Raw genomic sequence first — 17,796 nt, forward strand, 5'->3', positions numbered from 1 at the left:
CTCTGCTGAACACATTGCTTACCTTCTCCTATATGTCAATGGCATCATTCTGAATGGTTCCTCGACAACTCTTCTGCATCATATTATCTTTCTTTTGAGCAAAGAATTGCCATGACTGATCTCGGGCCACTAAACTATTTTCAAGGGATCTCTACGAGTCGAGACACACAAGGTCTTTTCTTGTCTAAAAAAGTACGATCTCGGCATTCTTCATAGAGCTAACATGATGAAGTGCAATCCATGTCGCATGCCTGTTGAAACCGTCCACAAGTTAAATGCAGACGACAAACCGGTTGCTGATCCCACTCTTTTTCGTAGTCTTGCTGGAGCCCTGCAGTATCTTACCTTTACTAGATCGGACATCTCCTTCAATGTTCAACATATTTGTTTCTACATGCAGGACCCTATAGAACCTCATCTTCACGCTCTCAAATGTATTCTTAGATACGTGCATGGTACCATCAATCATGGTCTTCGTACTCATGTTTCCTCCCAATCCTCTCTCATAGCTTATTCAGATGGGGTGTATGTCCTGCCATTTGGAGATCGACTTCAGGCTACTGTATTTTCCTCGGCGACAACATTATGGTCATCAAAACAACATGGTGTCATCTCCTGTTCCAGTACTAAGGCAGAATATAGGGGAGTTGTGAATGCCATTGCTGAGATATGTTGGATCCGTAGTCTCGTCAAAGAACTCCATTGTCTACCTAACAAGGCCACAATTGTCTACTGTGATAACATCATCGTGGTATATATGTCATCCAATCTGGCGCAACACCAATGCACAAAACATATAGAGATTGATATTCACTTCGTTTGCGACAAGGTTGCTACCAGTATCATCAGAGTTCTCCATGTTCCCTCTTCATCACAATACGCGGATATTTTCACGAAGGGCCAACCTTTCATGTTGTTCCACGACTTTCGATCCAATTTAAATGTTCGTCCTTTTCCCGTTCAAACTGCAGGGGATTTTAGTGGATAATATGTGTAGCCCATGTATACCTTGTTGTATATTCAGCCTTATGGCCCATATTGTATTTGTATATATAGTTGTGTACTCATTCATTTACAATTCAATGAGAATGATACCCACTTTTCAACTACAGGGATCATTCGTGTAATTTACTCGTATTTCAGGCTTCTTTTGATGATAAAATTTTGCTTTTTTATCTAGATTTTGAGTTAATTTTGGTTTAATTTATAGGTTTTATTTGAATCAGGGCTTCGTGAAGAAAGATATGATATTTTAAGGGTTTAGTTATACTCCCTTAAGGTTGAAATGAAAGAGATGGGATGTTTAAGATGATGGTCTAGCGAAGGATCAAATTTACAAATAAATTTCTTTTTTGACCTAAGCCGAAAATCACCTAAACTTAGGGACCAAATCTTTAATTTAGTCCATTATAAGTCAACTGTTTTACTTAATTCCAACACTTTGCACTGTATTTCGTCAACCCTTTTTGCTTCTATTTCCATCCTTTGAAAACCAAACCTTCACTAAAGAAAACGATCTTTCTTTTTCCTAATTCCAATGGCTGAAATCGCTGTTACTGCCGTCATCACTGTGCTATGTGAGAAACTGACCTCCGGTGATCTGATGAAGCTAGCTCGATCGGAGGGAATCGATTCTCAGCTGAACAAATGGAAGAATACCTTGCCTCTGATTCAAGCCGTGCTTGCTGATGCAAGTCAGAAGCACATAACAGACAGAGCTGTTCGCTTGTGGCTGAACAATCTCCAGAATTTGGCTTACTCAATAGACGATCTACTCGATGATTTGGCCATGGAATCTCTGCGACGCAAGTTGAATAAGAAATCTCATGCAAGCACAAGCACTAGTAAGGCACTGAAGATCGTCCCAACTTGTTGTACTAATTTCACTCCTAGAAACGTTATGTATGGTCAGAAGATGAGTTCTAAGCTAGATGAGTTCACCACCAAATTGCGTGATCTTGTTGACCAAAGGAATGATTTGGGTTTGAATGTGAATGTTGAAAGGTCAAATATAACAGAGAGACGGTTGGAGCAAACTTCACTGGTTGATGAGTCCAAAATCATGGGTCGGGAAGGGGATAAAGAGGCCTTGATGGGGAAATTGTTGGGAAATGAAGGATGTGACCAGAATGTGAGCATAGTGTCGATAGTTGGAATGGGTGGAATAGGAAAAACCACTCTTGCCAAGGTTTTATACAACCAGGAGAACGTGAAAGATCACTTTGAACTAAAGGCATGGGTTTGTGTCTCTGAAGTGTGTGATGTGTTCAATATCAGCAAGTGTATTTTCGGAGCTGTAGGTGGGGAGAACAAAAGCTTTTCAAATCTGGATCTGCTTCATGTAGCCCTGAAAGAAAAACTTTCAAATAAGAGGTTCTTACTTGTTCTAGACGATGTCTGGAATGAAGACCACAATAAGTGGGAACTCCTCCAAAGCCCTCTTCTTGTAGGGGCACCTGGAAGTAGAATTATTGTCACAACCCGGAGTACCATGGTTGCATCAGTGATGGACTCAAAAGAAATTTATGGGCTGGACGTTTTGTCAAATGAAGATGGTTTATCATTATTTGCTCAACATGCGTTAGGTGAAAACAGCTTTGATCAACATCCAACACTTAAGTTGCTTGGTGAAGGTATGGTTCAGAAATGTGGTAGATTGCCTCTGGCTTTGAAAGCACTTGGGAGGGTCTTGAAGGGAAATAGGAATGGTGATAAATGGGAGAAGTTGTTGAAGAGTGATATTTGGGATATAAAGGATGGAAGTGAGATTCTTCCCGCTCTAAGAATAAGCTACTATCATCTCCCTCCACATTTGAAGCAGTTGTTTGCATACTGCTCTTTAATTCCCAAGGACTACGTGTTTGACAAGAATAAATTAGTTCTTTTGTGGGTGGGAGAAGGATTTTTGTCCCACTCAAAAGGAAACAAGTCAATGGAGGGTTTAGGTCATGAGTATTTTGAAGAGCTAGAGTCAAGGTCCTTTTTTCAACATTCAACGAATGACGAGTTAGGATATACAATGCACGACCTAATAAATGACTTGGCCACAAGTGTTGCAGGAGAGTTTTCCTTTAGGATGGTGAATGACATGGATGTATCCGACACAAATGAAACTTTTGATAAGTTTCGTCACTTTTCACTTATAGCTTCACCATCAGGATCATATAGAAAGCTTAATGAATTACAAAGAGCTAAACACTTGAGGACTTTCTTAATAATGTCACTTAGACAGGAAATTGACGGCTTTGACAAAATCCTTGTGGAATTACTTCCTGAACTGCGGTTCCTGAGGGTGCTAAGTGTCGTGGGCTTGAATCCTAACCGTTACAATTACTCAGGAGCTTATTGGATAATCACAAAGGTTCCACAATCCATTGGCAGTCTCAAGCATCTACGGTACCTTAATTTTTCTTATACTAAAATCACATGTTTGCCGGAACAAGCGAGTGACCTTTATAATCTACAGACCTTGTTGCTTCATAATTGTCATCAGTTATCTAGCTTGCCTAAGAGTTTTGAAAAGTTAATAAACCTGCGGCATCTTGATGTAAATGACACTCCGAAATTGAACAAGATGCCCTTAGGGATCGGTCGGTTGACGGGTCTACAAACTCTATCCAAGGTCTTTATTGAAGAAGGTAACGGGTTCAAAGTATCCGACCTTAAGGGTCTAACAGATCTTCAAGGCCGGCTTTCCATTATGGGTCTAGACAAAGTGATAAATCCATTAGAAGCAAAGGATGCCAACTTACATCAAAAGAAGGGTCTTGAAGTTTTGGAGATGAAATGGAGTGATAATGTGTTTGATGATTCTCGGGATGAGACGATTGAATATGAAGTACTTGAAGAACTAAGGCCTCCTCCTAAGTTAAAAAACCTCATGATTTTGAATAACAAGGGAACGAGATTTCCTAGTTGGGTCGGTGATCCTTCGTTTGATCAGTTAACAAAGCTTAGGTTGTGTTGCTGTAAAAGTACACATCTAACAACACTTGGACATCTACGATCTCTTAAGGAATTATTTGTTAAAGGTATGAATGAGGTGAAAACGGTGGGTTTTGAGTTTTTTGCACCTACAAATTATTTTCTTGGCATTGCATTTCCATCTCTTGAAGTTCTGGAATTTCAAGATATGCAAGGTTGGCAGAGATGGTCGATTAATAGTGGCAACAGGCATGTAAGTCCTAGATCATTTCCTCGTCTTCATGAGATCTCTATAAACAGTTGTCCAAAACTATCTCAAGTGTCAATCGGATCGATACCTTCACTTCGAGTTTTATATATAAGAAATTGTTCCAAAGCAATGTTAAGAAGCATGGTTGGTTTATCCTCATCACTTTCTAAATTTGAAATGTCTAAGGTTAAGGGACTTACTCAACTACATGGAGAACATTTAATGCATTTTGGGTCACTTGAACATCTATATATCAGCAGTTGTGATGAACTGAGATACTTGTGGGAACGAGAATCAGAGGCATGCAAGAGTCTTGTGAGTTTACAGAAGTTGGAGGTATGGAATTGTAAAAAGTTGGTTTCATCAGCCGAGAAAGAGGTTAATTATGGGATTAGCATGGAATCTCTTAAACAAGTGAATTTCAGTTATTGTGACTCACTGGAGAGTTACAATTGTTCAAATACAGTTGAGAGGTTGGATGTATGGTTTTGTGGTTCACTGATATCATTGACCTTCTCAACTGTGCAGGAGCACCCATCCTCTGTCCCCATGTCTTGCCTAACATATCTTTTCATCAATAATTGCAAAAATCTAAAGTCATTTCCTCATGAACATTTTCAAAGTCTCACGTCTTTGGAAGAAATGCTGATAACTGAATGTCCAAGTATGGACTATTCCTTCCCTTGTGGGGTGTGGCCTCCTAATTTAAGGAAACTAAGGATAGGATGCTTAAATAAGCCCATGTCAGACTGGGGCCCGCAGAATTTTCCAACCTCGCTAGTTCAACTATACTTAAAGGGCGAAAATTCAGGAGTGGTTTCATTTGCAGTGGCAGACGATGTGAGGAATAATAGTACTACTCCATCATCATCATCATCATCATCATCATCATCTTTTCTTCTTCCACCATCTCTGGTTTCTCTATCACTCGATGGTTTTAAGGATGTGGAATCATTTTCAGAGGTCTTACAATATCTCCCCTGCCTTAAAAGTCTTCATCTTATCTCATGCCCAAAGATTAGAGATCTTGTCACAACTTCCAACCCATCAAATCTGAGAATAAATGTGGTGAAGTAGACAAGGCATGCAGTCTCCTTTCCATCTGTATCTCTTACATAGGTACTAAAAGTGTGGTTATTCATTTCAATATTGTTATTCTAATCATTGTTTCTTAACAAATGTGAAAGAGGGTTCTATGAACTTGTATCCTTGTTTGGATTTATAAGTATTATGTCCATCTCTTATGATAAACATCAGAAATTCTTTTTGTTTATTATTATTTATTTGGATAAATGCGATATTCCGTATTTATTTTGAGACTTGTTTGTCTTGGTTTGTTGATAATACTATTTTAATATTGAACTAACAATAAAAACTAGTACAAAAAGAAGAGAAAACTATAACTGCAGTAGTTAAATAGTTTTCCGGTTTTTGTAGAACTTTTACCATTAAGTTGCCGTGTATATTGGTTGCAGCTGTATTATTTTATCTTCATTGCACCACGTCTTTTGTGTTTTCTTTTTCGTTGTCATGTTGTGGTGGTTTCTGTTAATATTGGCTTCCAGCTGTAAACATGTGTATCGTTGAAAAATTACTAGAAAACATAACGAAATTGTGTATAATATGGACGTCAATCAAGAATCTTTGACTTTTTTTGGACATCATTCCAGAAACTTTGACTCAAATGGGTTTAAGATATTGATTTTGATAATTATTTTTGAAATCTGGCACCATCTTAATCCTTTTGTAGTATTTATTATATAACTTTAGATTTTTTTACAAAATGTATCAGTGTCAGAGGTTAGAATTAATCCATTTGACATAAAATCTTTTCTCTTTTGATAAAAATCAGGTCAAACTCTATATAAAATGACTAATTGTGTTTTGTGTGATTGTCCTTTTCTTATTATCTTGAGTTTATATTTTTCATATATATAATTTGTCATCAGCATCATAAGTATGATGTAAAGTCTACACATTCTAAACTTCTTCAAATATTTTCCCAATTTCTTTGTTCACGTTAGGGATTAGTGGAAGAGAGGCAAATCAGCTACATATGCGTTCCATTCTAGAGACTTTAAAGGATATGACTAAATACAAAACACTTTCTTGACAGTTGATGAATGATAAGTGAAAACAAATCTAAATGAAAAAAAAAAAAAAAAAAAAAATCCTGCATCCAAAGCAGTTAATGTAATGATAATAATAAAAAAAAAATGTCCCCCTTCACCACCTTCTTCTGCCTCTTCTAGTTGCATTGCCCATAAACAATGAACCTTATGGATTGTATCAATAAGCTCAAACAATCATGCAATGGAAATTGGAATCTGAAGAAAATAAAATTGTCATGGAATTGGAAGAGTATAGGCCTTCAAGTGTGAAACATATGGGATTAAAGAGGTGTTTGAGTATGTTTAAAAAGAGGATTTTCTGGGAATTGAATTCCACGGGTTTTACTTTAGGACAGAATGTTGAAGGATTTCATCATAAATCAATTCCATACTCATTTGCAACCAAATGCAGGATTCAAATGAAATAGAATTCTAACTACAGTAAAATCCCAAGAAATCAATTGTCAAAGTAAAACATAACTGTAATATGCGAAAAGAAGAAACATGAAGGAAATTACCGGTTGTGTTAAAACTGTATAGGCAAAGTTACCCCAATGTCAATACATTTGGAATATTAAATGCAAGAAACAATGGGGAAAAGCTCCTTTCCCCCGCTTCCTATATTAAGTAAAAAAAATAATAAATAACAATGTCATTGAGGCAATACATCAAACACATTAGATGCAATTGCAAACCAGAAAAGAATTATCAATAAAGAAATAGAGAGAGAAAGGCTGAAAATTCTCAAAAGTTGTAATATGAAACAGAGTAGCACTTCAAGAAATGCTCATAATCTCAACAACTAACACTCTACGTTAATTAACTGGTTTGATTTACTTCAAAAACACAGTTACAAATAGATTATAATAAGGAGAAAATGCAAGTAGAGAGTCAGATACTGCATACCTCATCTATATCTCCAAAAGGTATATTCATCTGCAAAATGGAAACACAAAGTTAATTAGGTTGATTATGCTAGATAATGTGCTGAAAACTTAGATATGACAGGCTGAAACATACAAGAGTGACATCCATTGCACATCAATAGCTGTGATGAACAACCTGAAACATATATTCTTTGATAATTTCTTAAAATCGGAATCAGTTTTATTTTAGGTGAAGTCAAAGTTCATGAAATTTGCCTCTTCTGGTAGAAGATCAAACATCATATGCAAATCCTTAAAATGCAATTCATTTCAAGCACTTGTAATATATAAAGCAAATTGGTACCTGGAAGATTTATGGAGAGTTTTCTATTGTTCTAATATGGAGACATCATGAGAAAAAAGCAATGATTTTACAACATCCTTCGTTAACCACTTTAAGAGGCGACAAAATTTCGATTAGGGCGAAAGGCGGTGATGGTTTTTGTTTGGTCCAGAGGGGGAGGAAGCTAATACTCTGGTGATCATTGTGAGGAGGAGAGATGCTGGTGCTCGGTGGTCTTCTCCAGAAGGAGAGAAGGAGTGATGGCTTTGAGGATCGAGCACAAAAATCCTTTTGCGCCCATTGATTTAAATAATAATAATAATAATAATAATAATTTTTTTTTGAGAAAAAATGTCAAATTTAGCCAAATATACTAATTACTTTGTGGAAAATAGCCAAAAAAATTGAAATTGCAAATTCGGCCACCGAAATCGCATATGGGAATGGTCCATCTGCGATTTTCACATCCCATCTGCGAATGTACGAGTGGCTAAAGCACTAACGTGCTTTAGCCACTTGTACATTCGCAGGTTGGATATTTTTTTAATTTTTTTTTCTTTTTTTTTGTATATATATAGGGTTTACCAGGCTAAAATCGCGATTTTATGTTTTTGTTTTACTATGAAATCAATAGGTTTGACTACGAAATAACCTTATTATATATAAACTTTTGTAGAAAATTATCAGTTTACTTGTTATTTCTTTAGGAAATTTCTTTAAAATCTCTCTAAAAATAATGATTGAATATTTGGTTTGTCTTGTAACTGGTGGGAGATGGCAAGTTATTGAAACAAATCTGGAATACGTATGTCCACAGGGAGATATCTGAATTCGCTTTGATACTTTCTGAGTATATTAGTTATAGTGATTTTGTATCTTTGGTGAGAAGCAAAATTGGTTTGTTAGACAAATATAGAATTAGTCTTCGTCGAATGCAGCAACTTCTTCGAATGAAGTAACTGGTTCCAATTTTGAACGGCAAACGAGGTGTTGGTTCTAACACGATGTCGGCTAAGTGTTAAGGAGGGTGTACCGGTACTTACTCCCCCGCATTGCCTAGTAGGTGATGAATGGACCCGCATAACACCTTTGTTCAACCATTAGATGGGAGAAGGACAACAACGATAACAATCAGATGTTGTTAGTAAATGGATGGATGTAAAGGAAGAATTCACATGGTTCAATCGAGCATGTAATTATGCGAAAAGTACCAAAGTTCGTTGTCGAGACGAGGAAGAGTTCTTGTAAGTTGTTATAGATTTTTACATCTTGGAGCGTGAAGGCAGAGACTTCGAATATGAAGACGTTTGGAAGGTTGTTAAAAATAATAAGTATTTCATGTAGACCGCTCTATTTTCCGTTAAAAATAACCCATGGAATATTTGTAATACTGTAAGTTTAATGGTTCATGGAATTGTTGTTAGTAATGTATTCTAAAGTGTCGTTAAAACTAATGCAACGAGCATTTATTAATTAAAATTAAATAGAGGAGGTGCATCCAATACAGACGTAATACATGAAAATAACCTAGTACACACCTAATAAATAGAAATAGATATTAAATAAACGGGACATATTTCAAAATATTCCAAGGGGCTTCAAACTGGAATTCCAACCTGTCACTTAATGACTTGTATTCCTCCTTAGCAGCTTCCAAGATGACCTCCTCAGTAGCATTTAAACGGGTGTCGTCAATTTTGGTGTAAAGATCGTTGAATAATAGAACTTTAGTTTTCATTTCATACCATCTTGCTAAGATGTCCAGTTCGTCATGATCGTTTGTTGTAGTCATTCGGTTTTCAGCGTTAAAGATATTGGTTAAACGAGTCCAAAACATTGGATCGTTCAACTTGTTGGTCTCGTACACGTGAATATATGCACGTATAAGAACCAAGAACTCCTCATTGCTCCATGGTATTGAACTCATTTTTAGTGAAACAAAGAGAGTAAATTTTCAAAAATAATATATGAATAACTGTAACATCATTTAGTAAACTGTTTTTTTAACTTAAAGTCAATTTATAATAGTTTATACACAATATCGCAGTCCAATCTTCTAATTTGTCTGCAATTCATAGTCCAACTTAACTGAAGACCGCAGTGTACTAACTGAGAACACAAGAGATCACTGTTCGAGTTGACAAGCCATTGCATCGAATGACAACACAATACACTGCTACTTGAGTTGACAAGCCATTACACCGGGAAAATAAGGAGTCGCTATAAATAGTTGTTCATATCCATTTTAATTGTATCGCATTACTTTTTCCCCTTGCAACTATGGACTCACCTGTACCACTTAGATGGAGCAACGAAGAGGAGGTCGCTTTGGTTCTGGATTGTAACTGTAGAGGACGATCTTCCACCGGGTCCGCTAGAAGTTCGCGCTGGACCATTTTGGTCTCGTTTCTGTCATTTGTTTCACCATCAAATGGGGCATACTCAATATCGAAGAAGAAGAAGAGATGTTAAAGTAAAGTTTCTGGATTTGAAAAAAAAGGTCAAGCATTTTCAACGTATTTATAACGAGTTGGATAATGAATATGCGAATATGGATGAAGACATTCTCATACAGGTGACTTTGGAACTATACCGTTTCGAATCTGATGGTAGAGAGTTTACCCATGGAGATGCATGGAATCTTTTAAATAATGTCCCTCACTTTTAATATGCATATTGGTTAAGTTGTTTGTTTTTCGTTAGTTACGTTGCTTGTTTTTGTACATGTGTTTTGTGAGTAGTTAATAAATCTCCCTTACTTTTAATGTATGTTGTTTCCTCAATGGCAATTAAAAATGAATTAAGATAACACGTCCATAATCAATTCATTAAAACATTAACCCATAACTAGTACATAACATGACATAAAATGCAACGTCGTACATAAATAACTAATACATAGTAGGACATAAAATGCAAACAGGGTACATGAATAACTACTTCTTTTAGGGAGGCAAACATCGTTGATCGACAAGACAAGACAAGACAAGACAAGACAATGTACTTTTCTGCAGTTCATAGTTCAACTATTTGAATTCATAGTAAAACCAGTTCATTTCATAGTCAAACATACTTGTCTGTAATAAAATTTCTTCTATAAATGGGTGTAAAGTCACTCCATGAAATTTATCTGTGAAAGTAAGTCATATTTGATAGAATAAATAAGGTGAATGACATACTGTAATTGTGGAGGTGAACGTATCATTAGGGTTTCGGGTACAGCTAAAAACCCAGGAAGATTATTTTACGCTTCCCCATATATGGTATCATGTTCTTAACTTCATTCATATTTACACCCTCATGATTATATGGCAACAGTTCTTATTGTCAATGTTTAAATTTACAGGAACCAAAATGCGGGTTTATCAGTTGGGTTAATGAAGAGAAGGAGCAATCATTTATGGTAATAGTTAAAGTAGCTAACTCTAATAAGCACTTTCCATCAGAAAATAAGAAGTTAAAGATAACCTTGTTTTGTAGTTGGGTGTTGTTTTTGGCAATTATTGTTTAAAAGTTGTAAGCTTTTTAATATTGTTTTGATAGTTTTGAAGTTGTTACGTCAATAAATTGTTGTATTTGTTGTTATGTTTAGAGCAGTGTACTTGTAACGTTAAAACAAATGGTGGTGTCATTGTTATGTTGTAAGTATTGAAGTTATTAGTAGGTCATTAAATTGTTGTAATTGTTGTTATGTTTAAACTTTTGTATTTGTAACGTTAAAACTAAAAATATACTAATGGTGTACTCGTTTGTAGTTGTAACATTAAACGGTTAATAATCAAATCCAACAATCAATTACATATACAAATATATAATCCAACTACATAGGACCAAGACTCGAACCCCAATAAATTTTTGCCATCCGTTGGCGAAACTCTAAAGTTGCGTTCCTTGGGTCAATAAGTTCACGTATTGGTTGGCCTGAAACTAATTGTTCCATAAACATACAAATAAAAACACCGCAATCTCCCAACTGACTACTTTGTTAGGGAACATTTGTTTCGAATGTTTAAATCTCTATCTTTCAAATAATTCACATAAAAATAAAATTCTATTATTACGATATAAGCTTCTAAATTAAACGAATACCTCGGTGTAAGGAGGGCACAAATACTTTGATGGATTTCGAGCCCTCGGTCTATCGGGTGTAACTTCTTTGCCATCAAAACCATAATCATCATAATAATTTACATTTCCCATAATTATTAAATCATCTTCCTCCGACACCTAAATTAATAAGCAATAATCTCTAATTAAAAAATGTTTCAATCTACTAAAAAAATAAAATAAATGTAAGTATAACAACCTCTTTAGCTTCATTATCATCATTTAAATTAAACACATCATCATCAAATTTGTTCCTACTACAACCCGCATTCTCATTCCTCTCCTCCAACTCCTACATTAAAATTAACACATTATAGTTATTAACGAAAGACACCTTAAAATTTAATTATTAAAATCGTAACCGTAATATATATAATAACCTTGTTGTCTTCAATATCACCAAAAACATTTTCATTTGTATTATTTTTATTCACCTCTTCATCTTCTACAACCTACATTTTCAACTATAAAATATGAACAAAAAATTTCAAATATGTTAATAAATTATATAAAAAATGTAGCGTGTAACTAACCGGTTGACCTAAATTTGTTTGGAATACTACAGACTCCTCAAAACTGATGTTATTCCATAGATCTTCATTATTCACTTCTTCAACAAACACCTCAGTAGGTTCTCGGTTCATAAACACCTGTTGCTCCAGTGCATGTAGTCGTTTCAACACCTCCTCTAAGCTGAGTTTCCCACTACGCCCACCTCTACCGTGAGAGCGACCACTAGATGACATACTAGACGAAGATTTGTCTTGTCTCCTAAAATGGTCCCGTACTGGGGATAGAACTGATTTCCATTCACCATATACATACTCTTGCAATGACATATAATAAGAATATGTCATCTCATCATCATTCGGTGACATTTTATTTCTTGTTCGTTGTCCCTCCTAAAAAAATGAACATATTAAAAATGCATATAAAATTATAATAATGAATTTTATTAAAAATAAAAAAAAATTATAAACCTTTGTCATTGAAAAAATCTTGTTCACATCATCCCATTTCAATTTTTTTGTGTCACTCCATCGTTTCATCCGAGGCATGTCTCTATTTTTTCTCAATACAAATCCACAGGCACGAACAACCGGAAGCATCTCATTTATCCATATCTATAATTTTTACAATTATAGTAATAAAAATTAAAATTAAAATAACTAAGATAACAATAAAAACATTTAAATATAAATGATTTTTTATACCCTAAATGGAGCCGTAAATTCTGAGACAGAGTATTTTAAAGTTTGACGACGCTCCGACAGTGATAAATATTTATTTATCTTGTTCCACGTATCCTCAAGGTCGTCATAGGTAAAATCTCATAAATAGCTACCCCAAACAAAACTAAAAAAACAAAAAAATATTAGTTATAATATATATTAACATTAATAATATGAAACTTTCAAAGTAAACAAAAATTACATGTTCCAGACATTCCAATTCTCAGCCAAAAAAAACTAATCTTGTGGCACCCGATCATTTATTTCTTTTCCCAAAAATCATGCACACAAAATGTATATCAAACATACTCTACCTGCATTAGCGTCGCCAACTTCTATGGATGATTTAAAATATAACTTTTCAGGTCGCCGATTTTCACCGAACTATTTGTATGGTTCAGAAATAAACGTTCACGCAATAAACATCTTTTTTTAGTACTAACTATTTTTTCTGACACTTTTTTGCCGATCATTTTAGGATACTTGCCAAAATTCAACCCGGTTATCAAACAAAACTCTTCCGGGCCATATACCATTTTCGTATCACCCATTCTAAAATATAACCGTTTTATTCCATCCGGAGAGAAAACAACGTCCGGCTGTATGTGATGAAGAAGCATCTTGTGGAACAACAATCCGACCCCTTGTAAACGAGGGACGTCTAACAAGTAACCAAATACTTTTTGTCTAAAAATATCATGTCTGGCACCATCTAACACCTCAAATACTTCTCAAATGTTACACCCCGATCCTTTTAAGTTCACAATAGCTTTAACATTGAAATTATTAGAATCATGTTGCACAAAAAACACACAACATATTAGAAAACTAAACAACTATTTCATTTTAAAATATCCGAATATTAAATGCAATAATAATCCAGCATTCAAATTACAAACATAAACAATGCAAAAAGCAACATTCAATCAATAATTTCTATGTTTACGCTGAAAAACAATAACATGCTATAACAATTTTCCAACTTAAACGACAAGTATATACAACTTTTCAAGTTATACGACAAGTATACAAATGATTTTTAACTTTCAAAATTAAAAAAAAAATAACATATTCTAACCATACTATAACAATTTTTCAATTTAAACGACAAGTATATACAAATTTTCAAGTTATACGACAAATATACAAACGACTATTGTAAACATGTTGTAAACATTATTATAACCATTTTTCAAGTTATACGACCACTTATACGACAAGTATATACAATTTTTCAAGTTATACAACAACTATACAAACGACAAATAACATATTCGAACCATGTTATATCAATTTCTCAACTTAAACCACTAACCAAACATATTGTAAACATTATTGTAACAATTTATTTAACTTTGAACTTAAAAAAAAATAACATATTCTAACCATTTTACTAAATATACAACAAGCCAATGCACATTCTACGCTGTCTATACTTGTACATTTATACAACCACTAACAAAATAGCATTAAAACTTCAAGGTTACTATTAAATAATATTAAATCTATCAAATACAACAAAATTCCCCAATCACAAACAATATAATTTCATTTTTTACACTAACTAATACAATAAATAATAAAATAATAAAAACATATACTAAATAAATGTTAATTAAAACATAAAAAAAGTTAAAATCTAACCATATTTTCGGGATTGTTGAAAAAATCGTCCATTTTCTTCGAGAAATCATCAGACGAATCGCCGAGAGAGAGAGAGAGAGAGAGAGAGAGAGAGAGAGAGAGAGAGAGAGAGTTTCTAAATTTAAGAGTGAAAAATGAAGAAAAAACGGTTTTATAGTTTTTTGAACCGAAAATCACAAGTGGAACAGGCAAAATCGCAGATGGACTATTCCATCTGCGAAGGTATAAGTGCTGCTGTGCTTTAGGCGCTTGTACCTTCGCAGATGGAAGGGCAAAATCGCAGATGGGTCATTTCCATCTGCGATTTCAGTGGTTATAATTGCAATTTTGATTTTTTTTTTTGGCTAAATTTGTAAGGTAATTAGTGTATTTGACTAAATTTGTAATTTTCTCTATTTTTTCGTGATGTTGTTCATGAAAAGTTAAGGGATGTGTTTGGTTGCGAAAAATTGTTTTTTTTTTTTCTGTTAAATGTTTTTAGAAAATAGAGTTGAATTTTTATTTATAGTTTTTAATGAAATTTTTGGAAAATGCGTTTGGTTTGAAACCGAGGAAAATTTCATTTTTTTAATTTAAAAATTTAGAAAACTTGGAAAATTATAAAAATCATTTTTATAATTCACATACAACTTGGAAAACAAAATATTTTCATTTTCTAGGAAATTTTTTGAAAACTAAATCAACCAAACGTGTTTTCAAAGTTTTTATTTTCATTTGAAAATTTTTCTAGAAAACTGGAAAATTTTCCACAACCGAACACACCCTAAGATTTTCTCATCGATTTCTGCTTCGACTTTTGTTCTAAACTCCTTAAAAACTTGTAAGAATTCATCTTTACTTTTTAATAAAAATGGCCACATGATTCTTGTGCAATCATCAACTTGTAGCATGAAGTATCTATTACATTTTCATGTTGGTGGCGAGATAGGACCACAAAGATCCCCATGCATGAATTCGAGTATTAGATCAGCTCTAAAGACTTTTTGTGTGGGGTGCGGCATTTGGTCTGTTTGTCAGCCATGCAACCCTAACAAATGCGAGTAGGGTTATCAATTTTGGGTAGCCTTCCAGAATCTTAGTTGTAAACTAAAATGGCGAAACGATTATGCCACAACCATGTTGGCTCGGATGTTTCACCGAGTAAAGACATGGATTCTACTTCATCAAGCAAAATTTTATACAAACGATTTTTAGATTGTAGTACCTTCATCAACAACCTTCTTTTTTCATCATGAACCCATAAATAAGAACCACACATCACGATTCTATCACCATTCTCCCAAGCAAATTATTTATTACATAGGCTTCGTATAAAATATACTTCCCCGAGTTCTCGATGTGCAAGACTATAGAAAGCTTATATCTCACAGGATCAATGAAACAGTAACAATAAAGATAAAATTGCAACTGATATACATCAATAACCCCAATCTTTCAAGAGGAAAAGGACTCTCCGAGAAACAAGTTTCTTCTTAATTCTTATCTACCTAAACAAAGGAAAGAAAAGGTTTAAATATACTCAGGAGGGGAGAAGGGGACCAGCACACTAGACAAGACTAAAAAGGTTATCACCCACACATACACTAAGCCAGACAATAAGCTCACCCCGATACAATAAAAGTTAACCAATAAAAATAAAACATGAACAAAAGGAAAAACTAGTTAGGTCAATGTTGTTCTTCTTAGACTTCCTGTTGTAAACATGGGTTAGAGGGGGCTTATCAACACCGACGACCCAAATATTTACCATGCCCTTAGGGTGAAACCGAGGGAATTGAGATACCATTCAATTGTAATCTTTCTAAGTAGATTATGCTTCGGTTAGTCCCTGCCATTGAATAAGGACTTCCTTCTCATGCACAAGGCTACCTCTTTTGAACCCGATTGCTTGCAATTTTTGTGGTAGGACAAGTAGTTCCAACTTTGTTTTCATTTAAGGAAAGTAGGATGAATCGAGGCCGAGGAAGGCAACTCTGGTTTGTAATCCACCTTGCCAAGCCTTTATAGGACCCTATAGGGACCACCATATCATGTTGCCTGCTTTTCATACTTCTTACGACCCAAACTTTATTTCCTATAAGGCCTCAATTTCAAGTACACCAAGTAACCTTCCTTATACCCCACCCCTGGCATTTGTTATTAGCTTGAGCTTACTTTTTTTGGGCTCAAATTAGTTGCACCCTAAGATCGTCTAATATGGCATCACGATCCTCAAGCATTTGGTCAATGGAATCAATCTAGGTGTGATGTCCCCCATACCTTAGAATTGGGGTTAGGTCACATCTATAAAGAGCCTTGAAGGGAGTGCTTTTGGTAGATGTGTGGTAGGATGTATTGTACCATAACTCCACCCAAGCCAACCAACAAACCCATTTTTTTGGTTTTTCTGGAAAAAAAAATTAAAGATAGGTCTTGAGACATCTATTCACCACTTCTGATTGCCCATTGTTTTGGGGCGATAATAGGTGCTTCCTTTTATTTGAACTCCATAAACAAGAAATAACTCTTTCCAAAAACTACTAACAAAGATTTATCCCTATCACTTATAATGGATTTCGGCATCCCATGTAAACTAACCACCTATTTTAATAACATGTTGGCTTAAGTGTGGGCTGACAACGAGTGGTGGAGGGGGATGAAGTATACATACTTACTCAACCAATCTATGACAATCCAAGTGATGTCCCAACCCTTGGATTTGGGAGAACGCTTAATGAAGTCCATAGTGATATCTTTTAAAATTTGGATGAGGATAGTCACTAATATCTATTTTGATTCCAACCCAATACACTTCCATGGCATCCCTATGGTACATCTTTTTTCTCCATTACATGCCCCTCATATGAGTGTTATAGAACTCATGAAAGATTCCCACCTTCAATGCTGACGTTGATGGAACCTTTAGTCATCCTTTGAAGAGAACATTGGCTTGAAAGATTTCAATGCCTTTGTGGAATTAGGATCCTCCATGATAACCTTCATAATGTTTTGTATGAATTCATTCCCATCAATCTTGGCATTCAGCTTGTCACATGAATTTCCAAACTCTAATTCTCATCATGGTACGATCGGGCAGAGGATCCTTTCAGGAGGGCACATCGGGATTAGGTTGATTTAGGATTCAATCTGTTTGACTGAAGGTACTCCAAATAGATCCTCCGAAAATATGTCTGGGTAGTCGCACACTTGCGATATGTCTTTGATTTCCTTACCCTTGTCTTGCATATCCACCACATGGGCCAAGAAAGCTTAGTATCTCTTTTGCAATTACTTCCTTGCCTTCATGCTAGTGATGACTCTTAGGTTCCTCCCTGCCTTG

At 34.9% G+C, this 17,796-nt stretch overlaps 1 protein-coding gene and 1 long non-coding RNA gene across 2 annotated transcripts; one reads left to right on the forward strand and one right to left on the reverse strand.

The window, feature by feature from the left end:
- The first annotated feature begins 223 nt into the window (after window positions 1–223).
- LOC145126447 (putative disease resistance RPP13-like protein 1) lies at window positions 224–5,359 on the forward strand. Its single transcript, XM_079061814.1, has 2 exons — window positions 224–336; window positions 1,510–5,359. The coding sequence occupies exons 1-2, from the start codon at window positions 224–226 to the stop codon at window positions 5,249–5,251; spliced, it is 3,855 nt and encodes a 1,284-aa protein (XP_078917940.1). The 3' UTR covers window positions 5,252–5,359.
- An 840-nt stretch (window positions 5,360–6,199) lies between these two features.
- On the reverse strand, window positions 6,200–7,760 carry LOC145108236 (uncharacterized). Its single transcript, XR_013708125.1, has 5 exons — window positions 7,516–7,760; window positions 7,306–7,347; window positions 7,192–7,221; window positions 6,804–6,903; window positions 6,200–6,501 (listed from the first exon to the last, which is right to left on the reverse strand). It is a non-coding gene; the product is annotated as an uncharacterized LOC145108236 (long non-coding RNA).
- Window positions 7,761–17,796: the final 10,036 nt, after the last annotated feature.

The sequence above is a fragment of the Lactuca virosa genome, chromosome 1 (genome assembly GCF_052849685.1).
Source record: "Lactuca virosa cultivar CGN04683 chromosome 1, Lactuca_virosa_CGN04683_v6, whole genome shotgun sequence".
Lineage (NCBI taxonomy): Eukaryota > Viridiplantae > Streptophyta > Magnoliopsida > Asterales > Asteraceae > Lactuca > Lactuca virosa.

What these genes read in the sequence shown, in the direction of transcription:
- LOC145126447 (XM_079061814.1), top strand. Translation starts at nt 224, where the DNA reads ATGATGAAGTGCAATCCATGTCGCATGCCTGTTGAAACCGTCCACAAG. An exon ending in AGTCTTGCTGGAGCCCTGCA is followed by an intron (nt 337 to 1,509) that starts GTATCTTACCTT and finishes CCTTCACTAAAG; the next exon opens with AAAACGATCTTTCTTTTTCC.